This window comes from Myxocyprinus asiaticus, chromosome 8, assembly GCF_019703515.2.
Source record: "Myxocyprinus asiaticus isolate MX2 ecotype Aquarium Trade chromosome 8, UBuf_Myxa_2, whole genome shotgun sequence".
Classification (NCBI taxonomy): domain Eukaryota; kingdom Metazoa; phylum Chordata; class Actinopteri; order Cypriniformes; family Catostomidae; genus Myxocyprinus; species Myxocyprinus asiaticus.
In genome coordinates, this window is record NC_059351.1 from 20,132,009 (window position 1) to 20,159,974 (window position 27,966).

At 36.7% G+C, this 27,966-nt stretch overlaps 1 protein-coding gene across 1 annotated transcript; it reads right to left on the reverse strand.

Moving 5' to 3' along the window:
- Positions 1-201: 201 nt before the first annotated feature.
- LOC127445342 (protein downstream neighbor of son homolog) lies at positions 202-27,723 on the reverse strand. Its single transcript, XM_051705353.1, has 10 exons — positions 27,231-27,723; positions 22,395-22,481; positions 22,113-22,316; positions 18,919-19,097; positions 15,937-16,115; positions 13,901-14,018; positions 13,633-13,764; positions 13,263-13,461; positions 2,605-2,820; positions 202-1,669 (listed from the first exon to the last, which is right to left on the reverse strand). The coding sequence occupies exons 1-10, from the start codon at positions 27,597-27,599 to the stop codon at positions 1,532-1,534; spliced, it is 1,821 nt and encodes a 606-aa protein (XP_051561313.1). The 5' UTR covers positions 27,600-27,723; the 3' UTR covers positions 202-1,531.
- Between the last annotated feature and the right edge of the window lie 243 nt (positions 27,724-27,966).

Genomic DNA, 27,966 nt, shown 5'->3' on the forward strand with positions numbered 1-27,966 from the left:
AATGCCAAAATTTCACAATTTCTTATTGTAAAAAATATATATATTTTCATGACAAGTTATGAAATTATATATATATATATATATATATATATATATATATATATATATATATATATATATATATACACACACACTCTACCGGTCAAACATTTTGAAACACATTCTTTATTATATATATTTCACATTTTAGAATAATAGTAAAGTCATCAAAACTGTGGAATAACAAATGGAACTATGGGAATTATGTTGTGACTAAACAAAATCCAAAATAAATCAAAACTGTGTTATATTTTAGCATCTTCAGTAGTCACCCATGTACTCTTGACATTTTCTCAACCAACTTCTTGAGGTATCACCCTGGGTTGCTTTTTAAACATTATTGAAGGAGTTCCATCTATATGCTGGTCACTTATTATTCGGTCCAAGTCATCAATTTAAAAAATGTTTTTTTTTAATTAAATTTTAGTTTTGTAATGAAATAAATATGTTGGCACAATTATATTTTTGCCTACAAAACTAATTTCAAACATTTAAGCATTCGCCTTCAGATCAAAAGGTTAAGCTCATGAGAAACTTTTCAGGCAAGTGACCCCAAATTTTTGAACAGTAGTGTGTGTGTATATATATATATATATGTGTGTGTTTTTGAAGTTTAATTAAATTAATAATAAAAAAAATAAAACTCAAAACCTTTGATTTTTTACCAAAAAGTACCATTGTACTATTTTTTTCCAAGACGTTTTACCATAGTATTCTTTGAAGTATCTTGGATAACAGTCAGTGCAAATACCATGGAACATGAATACCTATACATTTACACTATTTAACTATATATCAACATATATTTCACACTACATGATTTTGCCATCTGGTAACTTCATTGTACCATGATACATGGTAATTGTATATTTTGTAAGGAAAATACCGGTTTGTAAATACTTTGCTTGCTTAAATTTATTACACATTTCTTAAAAAAACAAAAAAAACAAAAAAAACAAAAAAAAACAACAACACTCAAATGCTCACCTTAAAACCTTTTGATTTACACATGCCCGCACTCACATTTCTGTGAAATACAAAGCAAGAAATATTTCAAATAATATAATATTATAAATCCATACAAGTGAGAAGTCAAAACATCCCCATGAATATATTTCACATGCACTTCTTTAAAAAGGCAAATAGTTTCTTTCATTCCACTCCATAAAAAAAATGACAAATAAAATTAAAACTTAAAAAAAGAAATAACAGCTGGCTATCTGTGAGAGTCCACATATTCAGAGACAGTGTACATTAATAGCTAAAGACCCTGAATAAAAACAGTTAAAATCTAATTCTACATTCCATTCCAGCACACAGGTACTCGTTTAAAAAACAGCGGCTACTCGTGTAAGCCTGTACACTAATTGTAAGCTACCATGCCACCGTCAGTTTGATATGCCAACAGATATTAATAGCCCCATCAAGTCCTCTTTAAATATTTTCAGTGAATGTGGAGGCCGTACAGGAGGAGGTGAAATCTGTGTGATTCTCAGGACTTCCAGCTGTATGAGTGCTCTCTCATGTGTAGCTGTCTGAGTGCATTCTTGCCCAACAAGGTTGGTGCTGCCAGCTGTTGCACGGTACTCTGCTGTAGACCACATCTTCCCAGATCCTGGACTACAGCCTCCTATAAATATTAACAAGACAAGAGGTTGAGTAAAAGACCCATAGAGACATTAGAGGTCAGATCCTGAGGAATGTTCCTTCAGATTTTAAAATAAGAGTTTAGTGTACTATGAAAACATACCGCAACTTTCTGAACTCAAAACTTCAAGTAAAAATAAAATAAAGAGCATTTATTGAAACTAAACTGCAAACTAATATGGAGAAAGTAGGATAAATGCTAGTGCTAAAAGGATCACTGTGACAACCGCCCCACTTCAGTGGTGGAGCGGCACTGGTGGTGACGAGCGCGTAAATTAGGGCTGGGCATTGATCCAGATTTCCCAATTCGATTCAATTCCAATTCACAAGCTCTCGATTCGATTCGGATTTCATTTCGATATCGATTCATATGGCTATATTTCAGTTATAATGTCCCTTTTGCTTACATGAAAGAAATGATTTTCCAGCTAATGCTGTTAATTATACAGAAGACCTTCTAACTAGGTACATTACGAAAATATAAATTTTTCTAATTATACTTTATTAGTTTTTTTGTTGTTTTATCATTTTGGTCACATTTTGGCTTTATAAAAATAAATGTATTCAATCAATAAATAACATTATATTTCATATATTATTTTTTGTTACATGTTCATTTGTACTATTTGTACATTGATTTGCTAAACACGGGCTGAAATCGGGACTGTCTCTAAGAAAACTGGCATTTCTGTAAAGAGCCTCTGTAAATAAGCACGTTAATGACAGAGGACTCGAGCGGCTATATCTTATCTTATCTGTACTATGCATGATTACAATTAAATTTCTCTATTTTTGTTGTTTCTTTTATCATCAACTCACTGTAAAGAACAGAAAGGGTATTAAAAGAGACATTATTCAATGACAAATGGGTTGCGTGGATCTAATCTTTAGACACACATTACTGTGCTGTAAACTTACCAGTTGTTGTTGTTCAGCTGTTTGGCTGATGGGTACGTTGAGTACGGCGGTAGGTTCGTGTGTGTAGAGCGCTACACTGAAGTCTCCTCTCTGAGCGGGTTTCAGGAGCTGTATCAGTGCGTGCAACGTGTGAGGCATGATGGCTCCTGTCACCTCCAGGCTGCACACGTCCTGATAACCCGTTCTCACCCGAGTCTTCACATTCACTGAGCGCGCCTGAAGAGATAATGCACACAAAACATGCTTACAATCAACATGAAAGTGAAATAGGATATTCACTGAGGAATGAAATGTAGGGTGAGACTTGATTTTAACTGCTGGAAGTTGAGATGATGTTTCAAGAAGCGGAGCAAGTTGTTATATACAGGTGCATCTCAATAAATTAGAATGTTGTGGAAAAGTTCATTTATTTCATTAATTCAACTCAAATTGTGAAACTCGTGTATTAAATAAATTCAATGCACACAGACTGAAGTAGTTTAAGTCTTTGGTTCTTTTAATTGTGATGATTTTGGCTCACATTTAACAAAAACCCACCAATTCACTATCTCAAAAAATTAGAATATTTTGACATGCCATCAGCTAATCAACTCAAAACACCTGCAAAGGTTTCCTGAGCCTTCAAAATGGTCTCTCAGTTTGGTTCACTAGGCTACACAATCATGGGGAAGACTGCTGATCTGACAGTTGTCCAGAAGACAATCATTGACACCCTTCACAAGGAGGGTAAGCCACAAACATTCATTGCCAAAGAAGCTGGCTGTTCACAGAGTGCTGTATCCAAGCATGTTAACAGAAAGTTGAGTGGAAAGAAAAAGTGTGGAAGAAAAAGATGCACAACCAACCGAGAGAACCGCAGCCTTATGATTGTCAAGCAAAAACGATTCAAGAATTTGGGTGAACTTCACAAGGAATGGACTGAGGCTGGGGTCAAGCCATCAAGAGCCACCACACACAGACATGTCAAGGAATTTGGCTACAGTTGTCGTATTCCTCTTGTTAAGTCACTCCTGAACCACAGACAACGTCAGAGGCGTCTTACCTGGGCTAAGGAGAAGAAGAACTGGACTGTTGCCCAGTGTTCCAAAGTCCTCTTTTCAGATGAGAGCAAGTTTTGTATTTCATTTGGAAACCAAGGTCCTAGAGTCTGGAGGAAGGGTGGAGAAGCTCATAGCTCAAGTTGCTTGAAGTCCAGTGTTAAGTTTCCACAGTCTGTGATGATTTGGGGTGCAATGTCATCTGCTGGTGTTGGTCCATTGTGTTTTTTGAAAACCAAAGTCACTGCACCCGTTTACCAAGAAATTTTGGAGCACTTCATGCTTCCTTCTGCTGACCAGCTTTTTAAAGATGCTGATTTCATTTTCCAGCAGGATTTGGCACCTGCCCACACTGCCAAAAGCACCAAAAGTTGGTTAAATGACCATGGTGTTGGTGTGCTTGACTGGCCAGCAAACTCACCAGATCTGAACCCCATAGAGAATCTATGGGGTACTGTCAAGAGGAAAATGAGAAACAAGAGACCAAAAAATGCAGATGAGCTGAAGGCCACTGTCAAAGAAACCTGGGCTTCCATACCACCTCAGCAGTGCCACAAACTGATCACCTCCATGCCATGCCGAATTGAGGCAGTAATTAAAGCAAAAGGAGCCCCTACCAAGTATTGAGTACATATACAGTAAAAGAACATACTTTCCAGAAGGCCAACAATTCACTAAAAATGTTTTTTTTATTGGTCTTATGATGTATTCTAATTTTTTGAGATAGTGAATTGGTGGGTTTTTGTTAAATGTTTGCCAAAATCATCACAATTAAAAGAACCAAAGACTTAAACTACTTCAGTCTGTGTGCACTGAATTTATTTAATACACAAGTTTCACAATTTGAGTTGAATTACTGAAATAAATGAACTTTTCCATGACATTCTAATTTATTGAGATGCACCTGTATATATATGATTAAAGATTACATGGACAAACATTTTGTTTCTTTGAAATAATGTGCACTGGTAAACCGTTTAATCGCAAGACCAGAAACATACATAAAGAAAGAAAAATAAATCTACACACACTGAGCACTTTATTAGGAACACCTGTACACGTCATGCGATTAATGCAATTAATAAAATCATTAGGGGTGTAAATCGGCAGTTTCATTACAATACGATCTTGTATCGATTCTCTTAGCCAGTGATCCAGTGCTTTTAGATACCTCAAAGTCCGCCACAATACGATTTCAATTAGATTCATGGGCCTGCGTTCGATATTACAATATTATGTACCTATTTGCACGATCGATTACATTTATTATATAAAAAAAAATGTAATGGTGGTTGTTAGTGTAGAAAGGCTAACTACATACAGCAGAGCTCAGGCAGCTTTGTCGGGCAAAAGAGGATGCTTACAGGGGGGGGGATAAAGCCTTGCACAATCAGGCCAGGAACACACTGAATAAGGAAATCAGAGTGGCTAAAAGAAGCTATTCTGATAAGGACCCTGCATCAGTGTGGAGTGGCCTGAAACAACATACTAACTACAGGACTCCTACCCCCAACACTGTAGTGGACCAACAACTGGCTGACGACCTGAATGTGTTCTACTGTTGATTTGAAAGGCCCAATCTCACACCCCACAGTCACTCTGGCCTTCACTTCATACAAACATCAACATCTCCTGCAACACCCCTCCTGCACTTAAAATCTGTGAAGTGTGCCGTGTCTTCTGAAAACAAAAGACAATAAAAGCACAGGGCCCAGATGGTGTCTCACCCACTTGTTTAAAATCCTGTGCTAACCAGCTGGCCCCCATCTTCACACTGATCTTCAATAGCTCAATAGCTTCAACTAGTGTGAAGTCCCATGCTGCTTCAAACGCTCAATCATCATTCCTGTCCCAAAGAAACCCAAAAATCACAGGACTACAGGCCCGTCGCTTTGACGTCTGTGGTCATGAAATCATTTGAGAGTCTGGTGTTGGCCCACCTGAAGGACATCACTGGACCCTTTCTAGATTCCCTTCAATTTGCTTATTGAGCAAACAAGTCTGTGGATGATGCGGTCAACATGGGATTGCATCATATCCTGCAACATCTGGACAGACCAGGGACATATGAAGCAAGGATCCTTTTTGTGGACTTCAGTTCGGCTTTCAACACCATCATCCCAGCTATTCTCCAGATAAAATTACACCAACTCTCTGTTCTCACGTCTATCTGTCAGTGGATCACCAGCTTTCTGATGGACAAGCAGCAGCTAGTGAGACAGGGGAAATTCACTTCCAGCACACAATCAGCACTGGTGCACCCCAGGGATGTGTGCTCTCCTCACTTCTCTTCTCCCCTGTATACATGGTGCAATGACTGCACCACCAAGGACCCCTCCGTCAAGCTCCTGAAGTTTGCAGAAGACACTATTGTCATCTGCCTCATCCAAGATGATGATGAGTATATATACAGAAGGGAGGTTGAACAGCTGGCTCACTGATGTAGTCAAAACATCCTGGAGCTGAACATGCTCAAAATGGTGGAGATGATTGTGAACACCCCAACATTGACCCCCCCCTCACCACTCTAAACAGCGCTGTGGCAGCAGTGGAGTCATTCAGGTTCCTGGGCACTACCATCTCACAGAACCTGAAGTGAAAGACCCACATTGACTCCACTGTGAAAAAGGCCCAGCATAGGTTATACTTCCTTCGCCAGTTGAGGAAGATCAACCTGCCACAGGCACTGCTGATACAGTTCTACTCAGCAATCACTGAGTCTGTCCTCTGCATTTCAATAACTGTCTGGTTTGGTGCAGCTATGAAATCGGATATCACAAGACTACAAAGTACAGTTTGGACTGCTGAGAGGATTACTGGTTGCCCCCTGCCCTCCCTTCAAGAACTGTACACTTCCAGAGTGAGAAAAAAGGCTGGAAAAAAACACTCTGGACCCCACTCCCCCAGCCCACTACCTATTTGAATTGTTGCCTTCTGGCAGGCGCTACAGAGCACTGAGCACCAGAACCATCAGACACAGGAACAGTTTTTTTCCCTCAGGCTATCCATCTCATGAACATTTAAAACTGCCCCATTGAGCAATAATTAATGTGCAATACACAGCTTAGTCTATTTATATTTATCCAACATTCCACACCTCTTCTGCCATTACATTCCCTTGCTTCTGTATATAACATTTGTATTTGCATATTGTACATACGTGTGTGTGTGTATGTATATTATATATATATATATCAGGGCTCGACAATAAGGACTGCCCGATGGCCCGGGGCCAGTGTGAAAGAGATTCGGGCCAATTGCAAGAACTGTCACTTGCCCGATCGGGCCAGTGCTGCATTTATAACATTAGTGCAGAGAAAACAACAAGTGAGAAAGCACAACAATTACACTGAGGAACCTAGTATTATAACCGACGAGAGAGCGCAATTCTATTTAGCTCGCAAAGATGCGCAAGCACATAATATACTGGATGCGGCAAGGCACAGTCGCGTGCAGACACTGAGCACACTCTCCTAGCACTGACCTCGCTCTTTTCTAAGTGTCTTAGGAGCAGCTATTACCAATGTGTAGAAAATAAAATACAAAAAATCCACTTAATGAATTTCATAGCGGGATTGCACGTCTTGTGCAACATTTTAAGTATCCCCGCACATTCTGTGTTTACAGTGCACGAAATCCCCACATTTTTCATTTTTACATGTCGGTGAAAAGCAGTAATCCTCACATTGGAACACAAAAAAAAGAAAAAAAAAAAAAAAAAAGAAAAACAACAGTTTCATTCTATAGGACTGAAAATCCATGTCTCTCCGTGCATATGTCTCATCATAATACCTCTCTGTGCAGCGTAGACTGTTTAATGTGCATGCGCTCTCAATAAGTTACAGAGCACTAGTTTTATTCCCACTGTAAAAAAAAGCTAATTTTCTCTCATTAATTCGCCTTTAGAGATGAAGCGCCAAATGAAATGTAATAAACTTTGTTAAACCCCAGTTAAACACGTGCCTGGAAATCATGAGCTGCTCAGTATTCAAAATGTAAGTGTAGATTTAATTAAGTTAGTTTCAAAATGTAATCATTAATTTGACATTATAATGGCATTTGATATGAAAAGAAGCAAAATCACAATGGCTATTATTATCAGAGCTGTTTAGCTGCAGGCTGAAGATGAATATTCAAAACAGTCTACTTCATATCATCCTCATGAAACACCAGTTACATTTCTAATTTCTGGACCGTACAGGTATTTTTGTTTTTGTGCATCGGTCTGTGTTGGTCTTTAGATTGTCTGATTTCATGTTATATACACATTCTTAATTCACAGATTAGGCCTAATATCTCCCTAATGTATATTACATGTCACAACCGATTTGGTAGCAAGTCTCTTCTCAGGGATTCATATGTTTATTACATTCAGCCAATAATCACATCTTTAACTCAGTGATTAAATCTTTGATCCTGTGTGTGAATACACTACTCATGGCCAAAAGTTGCATGACTAAACGGGTGACCGAAAACACATCATCTGCACAACAGAACTCTTCACTTAAAAACTCATATGTAAATGGCAGGATGGCTGAGGTTATTGGGATGCATTTATGAATTTATATCTGTAAAGCGCTTATATGGGATTACATAAGGCATAAATCATATCTTGCAAATGTGATTCAGTTTGGGGGGGACATTGTCTTAAAAACATAATATTTGTAAAAAATAATTATTTTTGGACACATTTTTAAAGCAATGATGGTAAAAACAGCTATTTATCATTTTTGTGTTGGGGCCAGTGAAAATTTTCCTTAGCGTTGAGCCCTGTATGTCTGTGTGTGTGTGTGTGTGTGTGTGTATATATATATATGTGTGTGTGTGTATATATATATGTATGTGTGTGTGTGTGTATATATATATACACACACACACACACACACATACATATATACACACACACGCTCAAAAGTTTGCATACCCTGGCAGAAATCGTGAAATTTTGGCATTGATTTTGAAAATATGACTGATCATGCAAATATATATATATATATATATATATATATATATATATATATATATACACACACACAATTGTGCTCAAAAGTTTGCATACCTTGGCAGAAATCGTGAAATTTTGGCATTGATTTTGAAAATATGACTGATCATGCAAATATATATATATATATATATATATATATATATATATATATATACACACACACAATTGTGCTCAAAAGTTTGCATACCTTGGCAGAAATTGTGAAATTTTGGCATTGATTTTGAAAATATGACCATTTATTATCACATAGTTGTCTGGCTCCTTTTTAAATCATAATGATAACAGAAATCACCCAAATAGCCCTGATCAAAAGTTTACATACCCTTGAATGTTTGGCCTTGTTACAGACACACAGGGTGACACACACAGGTTTAAATGGCAATTAAAGATTAATTTCCCACACCTGTGGCTTTTTAAATTGCAATTAGTGTCGGTGTATAAATAGTCAATGAGTTTGTTAGCTCTCACGTGGATGCACTGAGCAGGCTAGATACTGAGGCATGGGAAGCAGAAAAGGACTGTCAAAAGACCCGCGTAACAAGGTAATGGAACTTTATAAAATGGAAAAGGATATAAAAAGATATCCAAAGCCTTGAAAATGCCAGTCAGTACTGTTCAATCACTTAAGAAGTGGAACATTCGGGGATCTCTTGATACCAAGCCAAGGTTAGGTAGACCAAGAAAGATTTCAGCCACAACTGCCAGAAGAATTGTTCAGGATACAAAGAAAAACCCACAGGTAACCTCAGGAGAAATACAGGCTGCTCTGGAAAAAGACGGTGTGGTTGTTTCAAGGAGCATAATATGACAATATTTGAACAAAAATGAGCTGCATGGTCGAGTTGCCAGAAAGAAGCCTTTACTGCGCCAATGCCACAAAAAAAAGCTGCACATGGGACCCTCTTGGACTTTCCAGCACAACAATGACCCTAAGCACAAGGCCAAGTTGACCCTCCAGTGGTTACAGCAGAAAAAGGTGAAGGTTCTGGAGTGGCCATCACAGTCTCCTGACCTTAATATCATCGAGCCACTCTGGGGAGATCTGAAATGTGCGGTTCATCCAAGATGACCAAAGACTTTGCATGACCTGGAGGCATTTTGCCAAGACGAATGGGCAGCTATACCACCTGCAAGAATTTGGGGCCTCATAGACAACTATAACAAAAGACTGCACGCTGTCACTGATGCTAAAGGGGGCAATACACAGTATTAAGAACTAAGGGTATGCAGACTTTTGAACAGGGGTCATTTCATTTTTTTCATTGTTGCCATGTTTTGTTTTATGATTGTACCATTCTGTTATAACCTACAGTTGAATATGAATCCCATAAGAAATAATAGAAATGTGTTTTGCCTGCTCACTCATGTTTTCTTTAAAAATGGTACATTACCAATTCTCCAAGGGTATGCAAACTTTTGAGCACAACTAGTCCTATTGTGTATTTCCATATATTTTATTTTATTTTATTTCTATATTTGTATTATCCTCTCTACAGTCTTGTTGCTGTATTGTTTGTGCAGTGGAAGCTTCTGTCACCAAGACAATTTCCTTGTATGTGTAAGCATACTTGGCAATAAAGTTCATTCTGATCCCTGTTTTTTCTTAGCTACAACTTCCACGGTTGTATTGAAAAATCCTGTTACAGTTTACTGTGATAAATGTTAGTAAGGGTGTTGATGTGAAAAGTCTTGTAATTGATGTGGGTGCAGAGCAGGTGTTTACCTCATCGGCTCCGTTTAGAATATCGGGGCTCTTTAGCCGTTTGACATGGTTGAATTGCTCCAAAGTATTTTAAAAGCAAAAATTCTCATGCAGAATTCAAATGTGTCGCATGTGCCATGATATTGAGGGAAGCCCGATTTAATCGCTCATGTGAGCAGCTCCGCAGCCCTTTCTTTATGCATCAGAGCTTACAGCCCTGATGACGTGCGTGCACACAGAGCAGAGCGCAACTTCAATCACTCTGCACACATCCGTGTCCCACATGAGAAGCATATTTAGTGCTTATAAAGCGAGATGGATATCATAAGGTTGCTGCATCGCATGCAATGAGTACGAACGTGGCTGGCATTAGTGTGTTACAAATAAAGGTGAATCTTAAATACATCGATCTTTACACATTTTATCGATGACATTGCATCGTTGGTTAATTGATTGATGCATCGATCCATATCTCAGTAATTTTGACCTTGGCATGATTTTTGATGCCAGACGAGCTGATTTGAGTAGTTCTGTAACTGCTGATCTCCTGGGATTTTCACACACAACAGTCTCTAGAGTGTATAAAGAATGGTGCGAAAAACAAAAAGCATCCAGTGAGCGGCAGTTCTGCAGACAGAAACGCCTTGTTGATGAGAGAGGTCACCGGAGAATGGCCAGACTGGTTCAAGCTGACAGAAAGGCTAAGGTAACTCAGATAACCCCTCTGTACAATTGTAGTGAGCAGAATAGCATCTCAGAATGCACAACATGTCAAACCTTGAGGCGATGGGCTACAACAGCAGAAGACCACGTCGGGCAATTTATTAGGACCATAGTGTTCTTAAAAGTGCTCGGTGAGTGTAGTTTTACAGTTAATGCTTCAAGAAAAATCTAAAAATTACTGCACAGTACAAATTGGAAAAAACAAGTACCAATGTTTTCTGCTTACAATATCCTAATATTTGTTTTCAGTCTTAACAGCCTGATACATATAATAATAATAATTATAAAATGTTAATATAGGTTGATACTGATATTGTCACTGATATGCTGTGTATCTTTTGAAAATACTGTAAATTATGCAAACAACTGAATGATGTGACGTTATTTTTTGTATGGATCTATTAAGTTGTTCAAAAATACATGAAAAATAAAATGCACAAAAAACAATTATTTTTTTTTTTTTTTACTTTTCAAATTTTTAGATTAAAATCATTTTGAGTTTATTTTTTTCTTCCGGGGGCTTAAAGCTACACTATGTAACTTTTGGCCCTCTAGCAGTTGAAGCATAGAACTGCAAATTACTTGGAGGAACAAAAAATATGTTTTATTAGCAGGTAAGTTGCATATCTTCCACTGTTGTTTTGACTTATTGAAAAAATTGTTTCAAAATAAATCATGTTACTAAAGTTAGGCAACGCTGACATTAGACAGCAATTGCTAGTCATATCAGATAAAGTCAAATGGTGGAAACTATTATAACTTAGCTAGCAGGCAAATAGTCTAAGGAAGTAATTGGTTTAGAGATTGGCATTGTTACCAGCATAAAGTAAACTTTATCCTCATAGTCCTTCCTCAAATGAAATCAAGCACTGCAGTACTACAATCCATAATAAAATGTCCTATTAGAGTGGCTAACACTATTTAACGAACTACCGTGCTAAGAGAGCTACCTGGCCAACTATCGGTCCAATAAAATATCTTACCTGTCGAGCGAGAAAAACTCCATCTCTGGGTCGGTTTTAAATCCTTTAAGATCTCAGAGTTGTTGCCACCTCTGAAAAACTAAGATGATGTTGTGTGTTTTATTATTACGGGCTCAGTCGCTTTCCCTCTTTGCTTGCAGACTGTTTCGAGGTTTATTTTTTTAAAAACGGGTGATTCCCCAGAGGGTTACCTTTAAATGATCTATGGTCAATGTTGCTCATGTGTTGCGGTTACAAGCTTTCAGCTTCAAACTACTTCCACACCTTTTACCGCACATATACACACGCTGTATAGGACCTTCTTTATTTACGGACATGACGTAAACACGCATGGATGACTGACGGAAGTATGCAATTTCCTGCCAAATCCATCCCAATAGCTCTAGCATATAAATAATTATTATATGCTTACCGTAGCGAATCGGGCTAAGGCAAAAACATGGTTTGGAAGACGGATTGCTGGAGTACTTGCTCATTAATTAAATTTTTCATCTAACAAAAAAGATCTTACAAAAAATACTTTTTTTTTTAAAAAATGCCATTCGGAGACAGTAAAATAAATAAATCTCATTAAAAGCAGAAATTATATAAAAACAATTGGAATAAGCAGTTAAGAATAACCTTTAACTGTTATTTCGTAAATAAAAAATGACCAATATATGAAAAACTTTTGTCCACCAAATCAAAGTCATGTGACAAAAAAAATTAAAGAGGTACTTTTACATTTTTATGAAAAGACACAATTTGTTCAGGTCATGTGAATAACATCTTGATATTTGTGACTCCAAAATGTATGATATTTGTAAAAAATATTTTTATCTTGAAAAATATATTTGAAAACTTTTTGTAAATAATAATTAAGTTGTGTACACTCACGTGTATTCAAGGTGCAAGAAACTTTAATACATTTACATGATGGTTACACCACTTGACATTTTTAAAGCGATTAAGTCACTTTTTTTTTTATTTCTAGCAGAAAATGCTACAGAAAAAGGTTTTAAAAAAAAAATAAAAAATGTATGAAACCAACTTGGACACAAAGGTTACATTTCTACGAACTTGACACGTGTTTTAAACTAGATTTGAAAAAAATTTCTCATTATCATCTTGGAAATCCTTGTTTGTCAGTGACCCAAACACATACAGGTCCAATTTATGGTTAAATTGAAATCAAGGATGAATGAGCACAAAAGAACAAGATGTCATACCTTGAGCGTGTGCAGTGTGGCCCCTCTGAAGGCTGTAGGAGCCAGAAGTGTTGGAGGAAGTCCAGCCTGAGATCCGGCCGCAGCCACAAGGCTCTTACAGTTAATCAGGAAGTTTAGAAGAGTGAAGGTGTTAGAACCCTCGACCAAAACCACCGACTCCGGTCTGTGATCTAACCGCACCTCTCTGTGCTCCTTACGACTGGTGCACCAGTAAAGGAAGAATTTCATGTAAAATTAGTCCATTTTAATGTTCTAATGTTTCCATTTGACCCTGGGCTGGTAAATAATCATGGGTAATAAGGTATCAAGGTATTTCACAATACATTACAAACAATGATAAATGCAGCCCATCGCTGATTCTAAAGGATACAGTTTGATAGAAATGGCATCAGGTTTCTTGATCTTGTCTTGGACACCCATCTCCTTCAGCCATGAAAATCCACCATCATCATCATCATCATCATCATCCTCCTCGTTATCATTTTCACTGTGCACATTACATCTGTAAAAATGTGGAAGAAAAATAAGGGAGGTGAGAAATGCAGACTGAACATTCAAGGCTACTGTTAATGTGTGCACAGAAGTCCCACGAGCTGCAATAATGATCATGTTTATTTGTGTGCTGCTGATGTACTCACTCAGTGCTGGTGTGTTCGTCTGCATCAGTTTGTTGAGTGCCATCACTGATCTGAGATGAGCTGCTGTGCTCTTTATTCTTTCGCCTCTCCTCCAGTAGAGGGAGCGAGAACTCTATTCCTGAACACATGAAACACAAAACATGTACATACACAATGTCATCTTAACAGCTTTAAAACACAGCAAAATGTACAAGATTGACCTAAAGTCAACAAAAGTGACCATATTTACTTTCTTAATTCACATTCCTGGTCTTATTGTGAATGATTCGTCAGTGCACATTTTCCTTATCTTTTATTAAAGGCATAGTTCACCCCAAAATGAAAATTCCCTCCTCATTTACTCACACTCATGCCATCCCAGATGTGTTTGACTTTCTTTATTCTGCAGAACACAAAGATTTTTAGAATATTTCAGCTCTGTATGTCCATACAATGCAAGCGAATGGTGACCAAAACTTTGAAGCTCCAAAAAGCACAAAAAGCACAAAGTAATCCATACAACTCCAGTGGTTAAATCAATGTCTTCAGAAGCGGTATGATAGGTGTAGGTGAGAAAAAGATCAATATTTAAGTCTTTTTTATTTTTTAAACTATAAATCTCCACTTTCACTTTCTTCTTGTGTTTTTGGCGATTCACATTCTTCGTGCTTATCGCCACCTACGGGACAGGGAGAATTTCTAGAAGAAAAAAATAAAAAGGACTTTTTATTGTTCCGTTTCTCACCCACACCTATCATATCACTTTTTGGAGCTTAACATTTTTTTGATCCTATTGACTTGCATTGTATGGACCTACAGAGCTGAGATATTCTTCTACAAATCTTTGAGTACTGCAGAAGAAAAAGTCATACACATCTGGGATGGCATAAGTGAACCTCAAGAAAGTAAAGTCTAGTTTATTTAATTTGTCCACTAACAATGTCCAACAGTGTATGTACATGGATCACAGGAGATTTGTCTTTTTGTGTCATTTCCAGCTCATCTTAAATTCTGTATTGTGTTTAATAGAATTCTGTGCTGGAAATGACATTTTCAACGTTTTTCAAATAAAACAAACAGCTGACTCTTTCTTAATAATGCTAATTTCATACCTTAATTTCATATACTTGCATACCTTATGTATTGTATTTTACACTTTTTTTTGCATAATTTGGTAAAATTAAAGTTTGACTGAAACAAATATTCTGCTCACAAGTAATATTTACATTTTTCTTTTGTTTTCTTCAAACATCACTTGTCTCATATTTCATCTCAAACATGCTCTTCACTGAAACTTTTGTCTACTTGGTTAACATGTACACCAACTTTTGAAAGAACTTTATTAGTTCATTTATTTGTGTGGTGGAAAAGACGGCACAACTGTGGGACTGAGGGATTTTTGTAAAAACTTATTTTCACACATTAAATATTAAAATAATTCTTAGTTTAGATAATCATTGTTTTAAACGTGTAATAATTAGCATTTTTATAATGGATTTTAACAGTTTAATATTAAAAGTCTGGGTCTGGGACAAGGCCAGAACAGTAAAATCTGGAGAATAAATAAATAAATAAATAAATAAATAAAAATCAACCCCTGGGATACAAAAGTGAAAAACCAAAGATAAAGAAACAACCTAAAAAGTAACAACATGCTCCGCTTCTGAAATGACTTTTCTTTTCGGCCTATGTCATCAAGTGCTCATATTTTTTAACCCATTTTTAACACCAAATAAAATCAATTTCCACCCTACATTCTTTCTAATTGAATATCCCATTTCACTCAAAAATATGACATTACTGAAGTAAAACGGTTTATGAACATTTCATGACGGGTCCATTGCGAGGTCTTGCTGGTCCAAAATCCCACTCTACACAGCTGTACATGATTAAACCTCAAAATGTATTCTGACTGGCTGTGATTTTATCAATTCACATAGCAGTTTTGCTTTTAATGAAGACAAACACATTTCTTGACATATGAAAGAATCACGTCTTGCCTTGTTAGGACGCGGGGTGACCTTTAAAATCTTAATTGTGCTGAAACTCTCTCTTACCCTCGGCCTTCATGGCCTCTCGCAGCCCTCTGGTTGTGGGAGACAGCAGTGCAGTGATGCCTTTAGCTCCACTCAGACCAGCTGCTCTGAACAGCACGGTGAACTGATACGAGCACAGGTAGAAATACGGACACAGTCGAGCCTTCAGAAGACTGTACAGAGAAGTCAGACTCACAGACCTACAACACACAAACAACACAACAAAATTACAAAGAGGATGGTTTGCATCTAGAGCAGGGATGGGCAACTTAGAAGGGGGCGAGGGCCAACATTTTTTCTTCATTCTACCAAGGGGCCAGATTATAAATCCGCACTCTAACAATGTTCACCCCTTTACTCAATTTCCTCATTAGTGTGGGTAATCTATGCACAACTAATGCAATGTTCTTTTAAAGATTTTGTTACCTATATTAACATTTTTATTTAACTATATTTATAAAAATGAATATAATTTTTTTGTAACTTGCATTTTTACTAAAACATGCCATTTCACATGTACAAATTCATGTTCAACTGACAAGCAATATACTTCAGACTTATGTTTTCAAGAAAATGCATCTCATTTGCATTGTCTACATTTGCAACAGACAAACACAAATTAACAGACAACATTTTCAACCCCAGCTTAATACAGCTTATAGGTAGTAGTTCAAATCTAAATATTATCATCAATAACAATACTGGATACAAGAACATAACATTTCAGTGCATTAATTTCACAACACACATGCACGGACCGAACAGTCTTGTGCGTCAGAGAACACTCTCACTAGTCGCAAGAATTTTCAACAATCAGTCAGGCATCTCAATCATGCATTTCTTCAAAGTTCTCCCTCTTATAACAACTTTTTCGTTTTTCACAAGCATGAGCAAAACAGCATTAGAAGTCTTTGGTGATTCACGGATTTTGTAAAACTTTTGATGCCTTTTACCCTTTACATCTGTGAGGACAGCAGCTCTTGTGTATGTATCTCTCATACTGTATGCCTCTTTGATCACTTGATCAATGGTGTATTTGCGAATCAAATTGAAATCTTTAATGACAGATTTCGTATCAAGGCAAACAAAAGACATGGGTTCCTCCTGCGTACATTAACAATAGCGCGCACTATGTCGCTGATAAGCTGAGGTCAAATTTAGCTCAATTTACCTTATAAATGATGAGCAAGTGTTAGATGTTGCATGCTAGAATCCTAGCGTGATCAGCAGATCTGCTAAGAACAAGCGACCTCTTCTGGTCAAAAGTTGTAATAACATCATAAATTGAAGGCAATCTTTACATAATCCCTTTTTCAAAGAAATAAAATCAATCCTCAGTCTTGTCCGACGGGCCGTATTCAACAATACAGAGGGCCGTATATGGCCCGCGGGCCGCCAGTTGCCCATCCCTGATCTAGAGGTTAACCAACAATGGCAGAGCAGGGTGTGTGTTGGCTGAAATAATGCTAATGTATACATTTACCTTAATTTAATTTTACACTACACTTATTTAGAATTCAATTAAAGTGGGCATGGTTATTAGCCAGTTGCAAAATCTCAGAGGCCAAACTTGATCTTGATCATCACTTTTAGTATCTACACGTTAACATTTTGATTTTTGAATGGTTTGCATGTCATATACTTACATTTGGAGGCAAATTTAAAGTAAACATGAAATCAAAATTGACCCTATTAAAAAATAAAAACTCCTCTGTGTTAGTAATCTTTTAAAAATGTAATAACTTTCTTTGCCTCTGAAACAAACAACTTTTCTTTTTGGCTCACGTCACAATGCCCTCTTTTCCAACTCCTCCACCATCCAACCTCTTATAGACTACTGCTGGCTTATATATTAAATATTCACAATGATTTTGATAGCAATATAACATTAAGCAACAACGTGAATATCGTGATTTTTTTTTTTATTACAGTTTAGTAGACTAGTTTCTAGTTTTTTTGAACTGCCCATTTCAGTGAATCGCTTCAAAACTCTGATTTATAGATTTACTTGCATGATCACTCAAAAAAAGTCACTGAGTGGCATTTTACGAATATTTAAATATTGTCGTAAAAATATATGTAGATAAACATTCCTGTTTATGACAAAATATATATGTATTTTATATACAGGGGAATATAAAATGAAAAGGATTAAATATTCTTACTTCTGAAAACAGTGTGAAAAAACATGCCTTGACGATTTTTAAAGGGAAAGTTCACCCAAAACAGAAACTTCTCATCATTTATTCACCCTGATGCCATCCCAAATGTGAATGACTTTCTTTATTCTGCAGAACACAGACAAAGATATTTAGAAGAATATTTCAGCTCTGTCATTTTCCATAAAATGAAAGTGAATAGTGGCCAAATCTTTGAAACTCCAAAAAGCAAATAAAGGCAGCACAAAAATAATCCTTAATACTCCAGTGGTTTAATCCATGACTTCAGAAGCGATATGATGTGTGGTATGGGTGAGAAACAGATCAATATTTAAGTCCTTTTTTATTTTTTACCTTAAATCTAAACTCATTCTTTCACATTCTTTAGTTTTTGGCGCTTTGCGTTCTTCATGCATATCGCCACCTACTGAGCAGGGAGGATCGTTTATAGTAAATAAGGACTTAAATATTGATCTGTTTCTCACCCACACCACACTTATCATATCGTGTCTGAACACATGGATTTAACCACTGAAGTCTTATAGATTACTTTATGCTCCCTTTATGTGAATTTTGGAGCTTCAAAATTATGGCACCCATTCACTTGCATTGTGAGGACCTGAAGAGCTGAAATATTCTTTTAAAAATCTTAATTTGTGTTCTGCAGAAGAAAGTCATACACATCTGGGATGGCATGAGGGTGAGTAAATGAGAGAATTTCATTTTTTTGGGTGAACTATTCGTATCACTAGATTTTTGCTGTATTTTACTTGATTTTATACATTTTGAATCTACTTGGCTCTGAAATGGCTGATTTTTAACAATTAGCTGATTCGATTCTCACCAATCACTCATCAGGCTCTGCTGCAGTGCAGCATCTTGTGCCCACGGCGTGCTTTTGCCAGAGAATTTGCGCTCTGCGCCGATCCGTGGGAAGAGAGAGAGCCAGGGCAGAGACGGGTGCTGCCAGTACTGTAAACACTGCTGAAAACCACACCGCAGCTCCGCACAGCCCCGTGGCTCCTGCAACACACACATTATACCAGAAATACTTAAAGAGAACTGCAACAGATACTGTATATAGAACACAATATAATAATGAGAATTTTAGATAAATTGTCTGCATCATTAAACCTTTGTGATGTTTTAAGTTTGGACTCCTGAACAACTAATATTTAAATTATTCACTGTAAATAACAGAACAATATATCAGCTGACATTTGGCTTTTTTCAGACTATCAACATTGGTTACAATTTATGCCAACGTGGCTGATAAACAGAACTTGCTATTGTGTGAGTTACAAAACAAACTATTAGACTTGTCAATGGATAACATATTCTGCTTTCAAATATTTTAAAGTGAATTTTGCTGTAAATATTGGTCAAAATAAGAGTTCATTTAATAACAGCAATTCTGTGTGCGGTTCTTTCACCATCATTACATTGTATCGTTTATATTTCGGTTTAGAGGTTAACCGATATATCGGTTTTACAGATTAATAGGTGCCGATAGTAGCTTTTTTGAACTATCCTTATTGGCCAAAAACAAAGGCGATTGTTGCCGATAGTTAAAAAAAATATTTTTTGTATTTCACTGTGTTTCTCCATGACCGACGCTGGAGGGATTATATATTCGGGGGTTGATGGGGGTCCAATTTGTTAAAGTAATGTTTTAAAAATTAGTATTTACAAGAAGTTATAATTTAGCCATAATTTCATGTTAATGTTCTTGTTGATTTTGACTGACAGTGTGCATGTTTTGTGTCTCTTATGCATTTGTGTGAGCAGAGACATTTCAAAATAAGAGTCATTTTTGTCTTGCGGCAAAATGGCAGTTTATTTTAAGGGATTATGGTTGCACAATAAACAGCATCTGGGATTTTATGAATTTTTGCCTCTATGTCTGTGCCTGTCACAGTAAGGAAAGCCTTAAACAAATGTAACATTCAATTAATGAGTTTTAAAAACTATTGGCCGATTAATTAGCTATCTGCCTTTTCCGCCTGCTTGGTTATCAGGTATCTGAGAAAGCCAATATCAGTCGACCCTTTAGTTAGTGGTGAACTGATTTTCATTTAATTTTTTCAAATGGTGGCTGATGACTATTATATATAAAAATTAGGGCTGTCAATCGATTAAAACTTTTAATCAAATTAATTATGGCAATTAATCATAATCACAATTAATCACATATATAAATATTTGCTGAGAAAGCCCCTCAAATTACAACAATTCAATAAACAATTATCAAATAATTTTATTTAAATAATTATAAATACAATATATATTATAGAAATTATAATTCAGATAATTAAAATGCATTACATGATTGTGGCAAACAAGTAAAGTATTGATAAGACAAAAAGTAGCTTTCGAAGGCAATACATTTATTTCCATATTGCTGAACATAAGCCTATCATTTAGGGCTGCAACAACTAATCGATAAATCGATTTTCATTATCGATTAGTTGGATATTTGCAGTAAATACGGAGAAGCCTCATCGGTGATGTCACTTCACAGCCAAGTAAAAAACGTGTTGCATTATGAAACTCTTGAAAAACAGCGGAGACAAGCTGAAGCGGAAAAAACATGACTCAAGATTGTCCAGTACACGAAAACACTTTATGAACACTTCAAAGATCATAAGCAAACGGTTTAATGAGGACCGATTATTGCGTCAGGTGCATTGACAGAGTGCTTGCGCTGTTTGATGTGCGAGAGTTGTTTCTCTCCAGAGCATCACTTACATTTTGCAGATATTTTCTGTTTTATAATATAAACATGTTATGCGCATGTAATATAGTGAGCAACGGGATGAGTCTTTTCAGCGTTAAAAGTGAATTTGCACAGGGTTTACAGATGAATGTATTATATTAAACTATGTAATGCTGAATATAATGTATAATAATGCTAAGGGTCCTTCTTATAATGCCAAATGTAATGTCTGATTTCACTAGTAAATTTATACTATGGCAAACATTATTTTACTGGATAAACATACACAATTTTTTTAAAAGAATAGTTTAGAAACATGCATTCGGTGAAAATACTATTGTAAAAACCATTATATTAAAATGCTTAAATGTATGTAATCAGTGACAGTGTACAAGCATATGTATCTAACATAATTATGTCTTTTTCAGTTGGGCAGAATTATTAATATTTCTATTCTCGTGTCACAATTGCTCTCTCCTGGGCTGATTTTTTTTGTCCCACTCCATAATTTTACTCTTTAATCAGTTTTTTGAAAAAACATATTTTAATAAAATACAGGAAATAAAATGTTATTTTTTATCCGATTAACCGAAGAAATAATCGAAGATTAATCGATTATCAAAATAATCGTTAGTTGCAGCCCTACTATCATTGGCCTACTGTTCACAGCAATCCATTTTGCAACTGAATTCATCAGTCTGTCAGAGATAGATTTATTATAAAGGGCTTTTTAAAGGATACGTCATTGTACACCTGCTTCAGACAGATGCTTTTTGAGGATCTCACTTTGGTTGCGTCACGACATAAACACAGCGTTCTTAGATTGCTATGTCAAGTTAAACAGTTTGAAACTTAGAAAAACACGTCTCGAGATCACTAAATTCGGAACTGCGCTCCATTCAGCTGTGTTTGAACACAAGAATGCATCCTCATCTTGTGCTGTTGCTGGTGTCAAGCAAGTCTGAATGTGGTTTGTTCTCTTTACAGCTGCACATTGCCTATACAGCTGGAGTTCCACTTACTGTCCCCTGCTGAAAACAGGTGGTACTTCAATCTTGAATTGCTCCGATGGCAAGAATATTCCTTATTACAGTTCGGGGACATGAATGATTAACTGCATTAATTTAACGCATAATTTTTTAAAATAATAATTGTACCAAATTAACGTGTTAAATTGACAACCCTAATAAAAATATATATTACAATTTAACATAAGCAAAGATGTACAAAAATAAATAGATTTTTCATTTTTATATCATCCTCGTGTTTTACAAGCTATGATGAGACTTTAAACTCATCTAACATTCTTAATGTGTTGTTACCTGTATATTAGCTGGTAAGTTGGCATACTCGGCCCTACAGTGCGAGCTGAGGCCCTGCGCCTCCTCCTGTGCTTTCAGATGTTCGGCCCAAGAGAAAGACTGTGGTGACGTGAACAGCAGACGGGTCTTCAGAGACCAATCTGCCGGGAACTCCAGACACACTTCAGAAGGAGCCACGTCACAAACCACATGTGCTTCTGGACTCTAGACACAAACGCATAAACACGCTAAACACAAAACAGTGAAATGATGAGATACTATGAGCTGACGCAAGTCAGATACCTTTAATATGGGAGTGGATTTCTCTGGTTCAAACAGATCCTCTTCAAACAAAGACTCATCTTCAGAAATGGACAAGGGCTTCTGCAGCTGTAAGACATAGAAGAATAAAAAGCGGTGAATAAAAATTTATTCTGTAAATAGCATGGCAACAACACAGAGAATACAAAATAATATTCTGTATTATGTGCATTGCGTACATGCATATTGCCACTCCAAATGTACAGTTGACATCAGAAGTTTACATACACCTTAGCCAAATACATTTAAACTCAGTTTTTCACAATTCATGACATTTAGTCATAGAAAGCATTCCTTGTTTTAGGTTAGTTAGAATCACTACTTTATTTTAAGAGTGTGAAATGTCAGAATAATAGTAGAGAGAATGATTTATTTCAGCTTTTATTTCTTTCATCACATTCCCAGTGGGTCAGACGTTTACATACACTTTGTCAGTATTTGGTAGCAGTTCCTTTAAATTGTTTAACTTGGGTCAAACGTTTTGGGTAGCCTTCCACAAGCTTCTCACAATAAGTTGCTGATATTTTGGCCCATTCCTCCAGACAGAACTGGTGTAACTGGTAAAAACTTTTTTTTTTTCAGAACATATAATGCAGAAAACAATGCTTGGGGTGATTTAGAGTTGGTGTCATAACGTAGTTTGTACAGCAGAGCGCGCTCCGACTCCATTGTTTACAGAGCTGAGCTGAGCTGACGGTGGTTCTGCAGACAGTGCGGAGTTAAGCGGTGTCTTCACGGTAAGTTGTTAACTAGTTTGTGAAATACATACTGGAAAGTTATTAAACAATGTCCTCATCATTTTCCCTTTTCAATATAACTAATATAACGTTAACCCTGTCCCTGACAACCATGTCATTCAAGTTTATCACATCTGTTTGCTGTTAGCCAGCTAGTTTGTCATTGCAGTCAGTAATGTTGCAGACTGAAAGGTAAACATCAGAGCATCTTTTTGCAGCTCAGCAGACAACGGTGCGTTGGTGGATTGTGTCTGTTGAGTGTTGATTTCACGCTACGTTGTTACCTAGTTGGTGAGACGCAATGCTGGAAAGTAAATAAAGTCCATCTTTTACTCTCCATGACAATGAGCTTATAGCTAACCACGTAGCTACTTTCATTGCTTGTCAGCTGAGTGGAAGCTAATGTGTAAACATGTATTCACCAAACTGTTTTCTTCAGGATTCGCAGTTTAGTACCCCCTTCAACCGAACAATTCCAGTCATTGCATTTACAAAGTGTAATATTTAAAAGTCTGGTTTTCCACCGTTGAAAGTTTCCCCTAAACTTGTATAGTAGAATACAGTGTAACACCACTGCCGCTGTTTATCTCTTGACTCAGCAGGTGTAAATGCTTCTTGTTTTACAACCTGTACCTAATTAACTGGCAGTATTAAAATAGTTAGCATTTGACTGATACTAAACAGTACTACTGATGTTTATTTAGCTATTCATTTCATTTTTATTTCTTTAATTAAGTGGTCAGCAATTGACTGATACTAAACATACAGTACAGATGTTTATTTAGCTATTTATTGTATTTTTATTTATTCTTTATTTTCTCAGTGTTCACTTCTAGAATTAGTTGACAATGTATAATAATGTCAAATATTCTTTGATAAAAATATTTGCTTAAGAAAGCAGCCTTTTGAGTACCTTTGCATAGTCCTATTGGTGCACAATCAGTGCACAATCCACATAGAAAAGTTCTGTTTTCATTCCAGCTCAAAAATTAACTATAACGGTAATCTGTAATTTTTCCCCTCTAAAATTGGTATCGGACTCAAAAATCCCATATCAGTCGGGCTCTACTTTGTTGTCCTTAAGCCATTTTGCCACAGCTTAGGAGGTATGCTTGGGGTCACTGTCCATTTGGAAGACCCATTTGCGACTGAGCTTTAACTTCCTGGCTGATGTCTTGAGATGTTGCTTCAATATATCCACATAACTGTCCTTCTTCATGATGCCATCTATTCTGTGAAGTGCACCAGTCCCTCCTGCAGCAAAGCACCCCCACAATATAATGCTGCCACCCCCATTCTTCACGGTTGGGATGGTGTTCTTCGGCTTGCAAGCCTTACCCTTTTTCCTCCAAACATAATGGTCATTATGGCCAAACAGTTAAATTTTTGTTTCATCAGACCAGTGGACATTTCTCCAAAAAGTAAGATCTTTGTCCCCATGTGCACTTGCAAACTGTAGTCTGGCTTTTTTATGGTAGTTTTGGAGCAGTGGCTTCTTCCTTGCTGAGCAGCCTTTCAGGTTATGTCAATATAGGACTCGTTTTACTGTGAATATAGATACTTGTCTCCCTATTTCCTCCAGCATCTTCACAAGGTCCTTTGCTGTTGTTCTGGGATTGATTTGCACTTTTCACACCAAACTACATTCATCTGCAGGAGACAGAATGCGTCTCCTTCCTGAGCTAATGGCTGTGTGGTCCCATGGTGTTTATACTTGCGTACTATTGTTTGTACAGATGAACATGGTACCTTCAAGCATTTGGAAATTGCTCCCAAGGATGATCCAGACTTGTGGAGGTAGGGCTGCCCCCTAATAGTCGACCAAACTTTAGTCAATGAGAAGAGTCTTGGTTGACAGAAAGAAAAAAAAAATACTCCACAGGAAACTGACGGTATTACCGCTGGTTGGACGCTAGGTGATACTACGGGGTAAATTGTGTTAAGCAGGGTTAGGGTTAAGCCTACACAAAGCAATTTTTATTTATTTTAACATTCAAATGAAACTGGAAAAAAATTAAGTGCAATTAAAATGTGTTGTTCAACTTTTTGAAAGACGGCTTTACAGCAGTTGTGAAGGGCAACATCTCTTTGGAAACTAACCCACTTCATCTGTGCATTCTCTACCTACTGGGTATTTTGTTGTCAGGGAAAATACATCATGTGTGTGAATACATTTGTTTTGTTCCCTCCTCCACGCAGTATCCAATTACATCGGCAATACCCAGGCTGAGGGACCAGTGAATATTCTTGATTTTGTGATTTTGCATTGAAAATGAATTTATTTAAAAGACGAAAAACTTAAATCAAATACATTTCTAAATTCAAATTGCACTCCAAACGAAACAGCAATGAAAATCATGAAGCGATCGAAAAAATATATATAAGTAACCACCTTTCCATTTACCGTCAGTCGGCGGACTGTGTCATTATGACACAAATGAAGACATAAAAACAATTATAACTGTAAAACAAATAATTATAATGATGATAATATTCACTGAAATATAAATAATGGTTCAAGGTGAATGTATTTTTGTATTATTTTATGTTTTAATCACAGATGTATAGGCTGCAGTGTTGTAGTCACAATGAACTGCTCTGTGGAAATAAAGCAAACTGAACTCAAAGCACCTCCTGAGCTGAGATGTCTGAGGTCATTTGCAGCACTCATAGACAATACTGTTACTGCAAAAAAACATAAAAAACAAAGGCATCAGCTATTGGCGATCACTCTGACCATCGTCGATCCCGAGATCATCGTCTGTTGGCACAACCCTAATGTGCATCTCTCTCTATAAATTAACAAAATGTTCAGACAGTCTCCTTGCTGGTTTTTCCGACACATTCAGAATCATTACCGCTTTTGCCGGTGTCGCTGCGGCTCGCTTAGTGCGTGTGCTTGTAAAATTTATATTTAAAAGGCTCATTATTACAGTTTAGTATTTCTCTGTAATGTAGAACAGTGTTAGCAATGTTACTTATAACATTCTTTCTCAGCCCAGGAACTCAAACCATTTTCTGATGCCCCCCAATATATATATATATATATATATATATATATATATATATATATATATATGTATGTAATTAAATTAATATCATAAACGAGCGACAACTAGTCGACTAATGGCTTAAACTAATGCCTCCTTGTCGACTATGAAAATCTTTGGTCGGGGGCAGCCCTACGTGGAGATCCACAAATGTTTTTTCTGAGGTCTTGGCTGATTTCTTTTGATTTTCCCATGATGTCAAGCAAAGAGGCACAGGTACACCTCCAATTTAGTACACCTATCAGAAGCTAATTGGCAAATTATAATAAGACATAATTTTCTTTAATTTTCCAATCTGCTTAAAGGCACGGTTAACTTAGTGTATGCACACTTCTGACCCACTGGAATTGTGATACAGTCACTTAAAAGTGAAACAATCTGTAAACAATTGTTGGACAAATTACTTGTGTCATGCACAAAGTAGATGTCCTAAACAACTTGTCAAAACTATAGTTTGCTAATATGAAATCTGTGGAGTGGTTAAAAAATGAGTTTTAATGACTTCAACCAAAGTGTATGTAAACTTCTGACTTCAAGTGTAATTATATAAAGCAGGCTAATTTTGTATATTAAGTATATGTTAAGCATTAAGGATTACCAATTTACCATGTCATTTACATTACACACCAGGGCTTTCAAAGAATATTATGGTATCAAAAGTCTAATTTGTGTTTAAATTCATTGTATTCCCATGGTAACCTTTCCAACAATACATAGTAACACTATGGAATTTTTTGTTAATGAAAAGCAGACAGAGACTTCAGCAAGCTGTAACATCACAACAAAAGATCAGATCGTGAACATACACTGACAATAAAGTACCATAGCATATAATACCATAGTATTCTTTTAAGTTGCATATTTAAAGTACCATGTATTTCCTATGGTAAATGAATATAATAGCCACATAATAGGAAGCATATGATTAAATTTAGCACCAAACTATTTAATCAAAACACCATGGTTTTACTATCTGAAAACATCACTGTAACATAGTACCATATAAATGCTTAAGTGTAAACTTCAGTCACCTGTTTGCCGTGTTGTTTTTGTAAATCAGTATTGAACAGTTCTTCTCTCAATGAAGATTTTGAACGATCTTCTGTTGATTTCCCGTCCAGAGCGCCATTATCGCAGTCGGTGTGTGATAAAGTTCTCTTTTTAGGACTGTTGTAAGTGTTCTCGATGTTCGCGAACGGATTCCTGCGTTTCACCCCGCCGCTCGTCGGGCCCGGAGCGTTCAACAGAGGCCCTGGAGAGAACGGCCGGACTCCCTCCAACGACACCGCCGGACTCGACGGGTTTCTACCGGGTCCTTCACTCCGCGCCCGCTTCCGTCTCATCCGCAAAACATCGGACGGTTTTTTAAAGCTGGGAGAGTAGCAGCCCAACTCTGACATCTCTGAACGCTGCTATGTGTGTTATGAGGCGGGAACGGGACGGCGGCTCTTCTTCTCTGGACACTTGTTTTGTTTTTGGAACAAAAAGATCAAAATTTCGCGCGTAGCTGGATGACGTCAGAGGGTGGCGTGCTGACGCAAACTTCAAATGTAAAGTCTCTACAGTTCCATATTTATTAAAAATAATAAAAATAAAGAAAATTAATTATAGTTAAAAATAAGATAAAATGGATTATAGACCTTTTTCACGGAATGATGACCCGTTTCCGCCTTATTTATCAACGTAAATCTCGCATTTTTTTTTATATTATACATTTAATAAATATTGAGTGTAAATTTACAACATTATGCTTATTGTTATATTACC